Genomic DNA, 5,000 nt, shown 5'->3' with positions numbered 1-5,000 from the left:
GTTTGTGCGTGCGATAACCCAACTATGACTATGGCTGATAGTGCTCGATATTGAAGCAAAAATACTACAGGAAAGGTTCAACTTATTTTGAACCCCATTTTATTGATCCCGTGGTTGAGGTATTGTCATTCTTAGTAGTAGTATATTGATAGTTTGACGTTTGACGATGACGTTTTTCAATCAATTGTATTTATTCTCTTTTTCCGGAGAGTCCTCCGTGTGCCTCCAGTGGTACACGTACCACAGCTTGAGAACCAATGGAAACACACTAATACACAACACAGGGTTTGTCCGACAGCTCGCCGTCTCCCAGTCGACTGCGACCCTTCAAAGGTGCGTACGACGACATTCATAACCGCGTCGTTTGCACGCGCACGAGACAAAACGACCACACATACCTTTCCCTCCGTGGTAGTTGAGCCTGATGTCCATGTCGATCATCCGATGGTGCCTCCTCTCGTTGGTCATCTGCTCCAGCAGGAAGCGGTCCATCTCCCTGTAGGCGTGGTGCAGGGCGTGCCTCTGCTCCGACTGCAGCGCCATGGCCTGCTCCAGCAGGCTGAGGTTCACCCTGCCCTGCCCCATCTCCAGCGCCCTGTCCTGGAGCCCCAGGGCCCAGCCCCCCAGCCTGGGCGGCCTCTCCAGCACCGGCGGCTCTCCGTCGCTCTCCTCCTCTTCCTCCTCCCGCCCGGGGTGTCGCTTGAACCTCAGCATGTTGTCCTCCTCCTCCTCCTCCTCCTCCTCCTCCTCCAACTCCTCCTGCTGCACGGGGCACTGCTTGAACCTCATCGCCTCCTCCCCCCGCTCCTCCTCCTCCTCCTCCTCCTCCTCCTCCTCCTCCAGCCGGAAGAAGCCGGCCCGCCCCACGGGCACGCCCATCTCCGGGTCGCGGCGGCCGGCGTCGCGGTGGAGCCCGTTCCTCTCGTCCTCGGGGACTCTGGGGGGCGTGGCGTGGAGCCGGCCGCCGGGGAGGGAGAGGTGCCGCCACCTGGGCTCCGGCGGCAGCTCTCCGAACGGACTCGTCCGGGGCGACAGGGCGGTGCACACGAGGCTCCTCTTCCCGGGGCGAACGCGGTCCTCCTCTTCCTGCGCGAGTCCCGCCTCTTCCTCGTCCCCCTCCTCCCCCCGCCGGAGCAGAGCGCCCGACGGCTCGTACCGGGGGGAGAGCTCCGGGGGGCTGCGGGTGGCCGGGGACCACCCGCGGGGGTCCAGGAGTTTGACGGGCACGGCGTCGCCATGGTAACCGTTTCGGCACGCCATCTCGGTCATGATGTTTACGTCTGAAGGGAGAGGATGAGAGCGTGGTTACGCGTCTACACCGGCCATGTCGTTGTTTTGATAATTGTTCTCGCGTGTAGAATATTTACAGTACATGCAACAACATGATGTGTTTGTTTCCCTTAATCTTCCTCAAATCCATTTAAGGTTTTCAATTTGCCGCACTTTTTCGTAGATGATGTCTCGAGGAAAAACATGTTTTGTTTTCTTGTACCACCGGCCAGAGGATTTGTGAGTACATTTTGATGCTGAGTACGTTTAGGACACAATCGAAATGTACAGCCGCGAGGTCAACATCTGCGCTCAATCCAAGGCAATTCTGCGAGCGATAACAGACATGAATATGAACATCACCGTTTGTGGGAGACAAAACAGGGGAGATCAAGAACACAATTGTTTTCTTCTCCGGCGCGTCAAGGGAATAATATATTTATTTTTTTGTAAACAGGATTATGGATGGATTTTCAAATGTGGGCGCCTGGGAACATCAGTTTTTAAGTACTTTTTAAGTGTAAGACAAGCAGTGACACACGGTCATTTGCAACACCCGGCACAGTTGACACAAGGCATGTGTGTTTCCAGGGATAAGAGCAAGAACAGTGAATGTGATTTCTAAAAACATTTTCTGGAACAGACATTCTTTGGCTCTATAAAAGGAAGGGAAAAACGCATCTGGACGAAAAGACTTCAAGACACTGGGCTTTAAAGTGGATGAGAATGTAAAGATTCTGTGTTAATTCTTTCCATCTGATTTTAATATTGTGCATACTTTCTCACATAGAGATCAATGCTGTACACAATATCTTATATATTATCAGCTTTCAGCTGGACTGAAAAAAAGAGACATGTGCTAGATTTCCTCCTACATGGTAGATCAAATTGTTTGCATTATTATGTTTTATGATGTATTGGGCTAACTGGTGGCGTTTCTGTGTACTATTCATACGTTTGAAGTAAATTGATTTAATTGAGGACATTTACTAAAATAGAGCCCATTGTACACATGTTACACGATGCAGCGACTCATGAGAATATAGGTCTTATTTATAGTCAACCTACCAGGAGTGGAACTAATGCTGGCCTATATGTGTTCTTTGCATAGTAATGCAATCTACTTCATTATATAATAATAAAAAACTGTAATGCTTACGATATTTTTAATTAAGCTATTTCAATATATGTCTTTTTTCTTTTTTTTTTTTTTTAACAAATTTGGCTATGTTCTGGATAATTGGATTTGCACCTAATTCAATGTGTTCCACTCTTTGGTGGGGATCTCGCAATCTAATTCGATCCTGGAAAATCGGTTGAGCGTCACGTAAACAAAAGAGTGTAGGCCATGGAAAACGACAAAGATGTCACCCATAATCGTACACCCCCTCACCCCTCGTTATCTCCCTCTCTCCCCCGCTCCCTCGCTCTCTCTCGCTCTCTCTCTCTCTCTCGCGCTCTCTCTCGCTCTCTCTCTCGCTGACTCGAAAAGTTTCCTACTAAACGATGATGTTAAGTTGCGAGATCAACAATGCAAGGCTATCGTTTGGATTGATTTAACAAAATCTCCCCTGATCCCAGAGAATCATTCAAACTTAGGCTAAGGCTAAAGCTCTTTGCACCCTAAGCATAAGTAGGCTATGTTGGGGGCCTATCCTCTTAAGTGGCCATGCGCCACGCAGCAAAAGTAACGGCCAGACCAGCAAAGGGATTCCAAGGGGTTGATGGGAGATTTCTGGGGAATCAGTTGACACTGCTTATAGTGATGATGCCGATAAAGACACAGGCATTATCGGACCCCAACTGGTTATTAAAGGCAGGGCACAGCAACACACAAAAACCTAATCCTCAGCAAAGAGCTTTACATTTTTAACACATATGTGTTGCCCAGATAAAAAAAAAAAAAATCCCACAGAATTGTGCGTTTATATCCTAATCAGCAGAATAACACTTATTCCGGATTCCCTGCCGATCACAACGCAGTGTGTACACACACGCATGCACACACGCACGCACACACACACGCACGCACGCACGCTCACATGCGTTCACTGTCTCTTTCAAACAAACACAGTCAAGCAGCCTGTTTAAACACACACACACACACACACACACACACAGCGGCGGGGGAGGGGGTGGAACGCGAGGACGGTCCCTTATGGCGACCGTTGTGCTGGAACAGGTAAGCGCTTTGCTCTCCAGAACCACCATTAACCAGCACTCTGCAGCGGGCTGGAGTTGGCTGCAGTCGCACGCAGCGTGGCTCCAACAAGTGACAGGCTCCTACCCTTCCTCCCTTCCTCCCTTCCTCCCTTCCTCCCTCCCTCACTGTTTTTCCTCTCCTGGTCTAAATGCAGACATCACCGGCAGGCCACCTGCTTCAGCATCGACACCCGGCGTTTTGCATGTGCAGCCGTCTTTACCTCCGACGGTTATAAATACGATTGACTCTGCTCGCGTGTATTTCGATCAAACTGAATCTGTGTGGGTAACTGTACATCGACGAAAGGCAGGGAGAGGGGGACGCATGCTGGGGGAAAAACACTAAAGGCAGAACTGGCGGCGGGCTTTGTGGAATTAGCGGGATAATTGTAATGTAATATGAACTCTTGAAACTGATAAATTCCATTTCCAATGAATCCACACAATTCGGCGGGCTACTCTCGGGGTCCATTTAACTACACACATGTGTACTATAATGAGCAGTAGACATTATGCCTAATTATGTATTAGACTGTGTTAGAGGGCCGAACAAAAGCTTTTGAAAGGGACAATTACGTTTGTTGCTTAGTTACATCGTTAAAAATATACCAAATCAGTGGCGATTATAGTGGCTGAGAATGCACATGTAAACGGAAGAGGATTGTTGTCAAAATGTATAAAAATTCATTAGGGGAAAGAAGAAACATGTTTTTCCTTTGGTGGGAAAAGAACATGTTTTAAAGTGAAAATAAACATGGTTAAAAGGGGTATTCATTTTGGAACAGTTGCTGATACAAATATAAAATGACGAGAGCTTACTCTCAACCACAAGGGCACTGGATTATGGAGCAACCGTTCAAAGAAATGTTCTTCGCTGAACGGTTGATTGTGTGATACATAAATAATAATACTTTATGTCCAAAAAAATATTTAAAAAAAGTGAAGACTTCATGAAACCACCTTTTAAATGAAACCAAAAACACGATTGTTTTTTTTCTTCGAATTTGTTCAAAACAAAATATGTCAAATAGAATTAAAAAAAACACCCTCTATATAAATAATGATTAAGGTAAAGCAGAGGAGGGCTTTGAAATCCTGGCCGTGTTAAGAGAGAGGGCGGTAAAGCCGTGCCAGAAAAACATGGCCGATCCAACTGTCAAAAAACTTAAATGCGAGGAAGCAAGCAAGCACACAAACTCTAAACGTGCCTCCGCCAAGCCAGGGCAGTCTCTCAGCGCACAATGACTGCATCTACCCAGCTGATGGCAGAAAAGGGAGAGGGAGAGAGAGAGAGAGAGAGAGAGAGAGAGAGAGAGAGAGAGAGGAGAGAGAGAGAGAGAGAGAGAGCGAGAGAGAGAGAGAGAGGGGGTAGAAAATATGAATGCAACAGATGGGGGGGGGGATTTTTTTAAATTCAGCGTCAATTGTTCATCAAAACAGACAAAACAACAGGACATCTGTTTACCTGCTGGAGTGTCAGTGTTCCTCCGCTCCTCTTTGTGCACGGCCAGGTCCTCTCTCTGCTGCTG

At 47.7% G+C, this 5,000-nt stretch overlaps 1 protein-coding gene across 1 annotated transcript in view; it reads right to left on the bottom strand.

Annotated features, from left to right (window-relative positions):
* Positions 1-5,000, bottom strand: part of st18 (ST18 C2H2C-type zinc finger transcription factor) — a gene marked incomplete at both ends in the record, with an annotated part of 28,497 nt that overhangs the window by 15,640 nt on the left and 7,857 nt on the right. Inside the window, 3 exons of the mRNA XM_084481520.1 lie at positions 399-678; positions 868-1,018; positions 1,157-1,280. Of these exons, the coding sequence (XP_084337646.1) occupies positions 399-678; positions 868-1,018; positions 1,157-1,280 (555 nt within the window). The remainder of the gene's footprint in view (positions 1-398; positions 679-867; positions 1,019-1,156; positions 1,281-5,000) is intronic.

This window comes from Micromesistius poutassou (assembly GCF_964030765.1).
Source record: "Micromesistius poutassou genome assembly, chromosome: 16".
NCBI classification, from domain to species: domain Eukaryota; kingdom Metazoa; phylum Chordata; class Actinopteri; order Gadiformes; family Gadidae; genus Micromesistius; species Micromesistius poutassou.
This window is presented reverse-complemented; position numbering and strand designations above follow the sequence as displayed.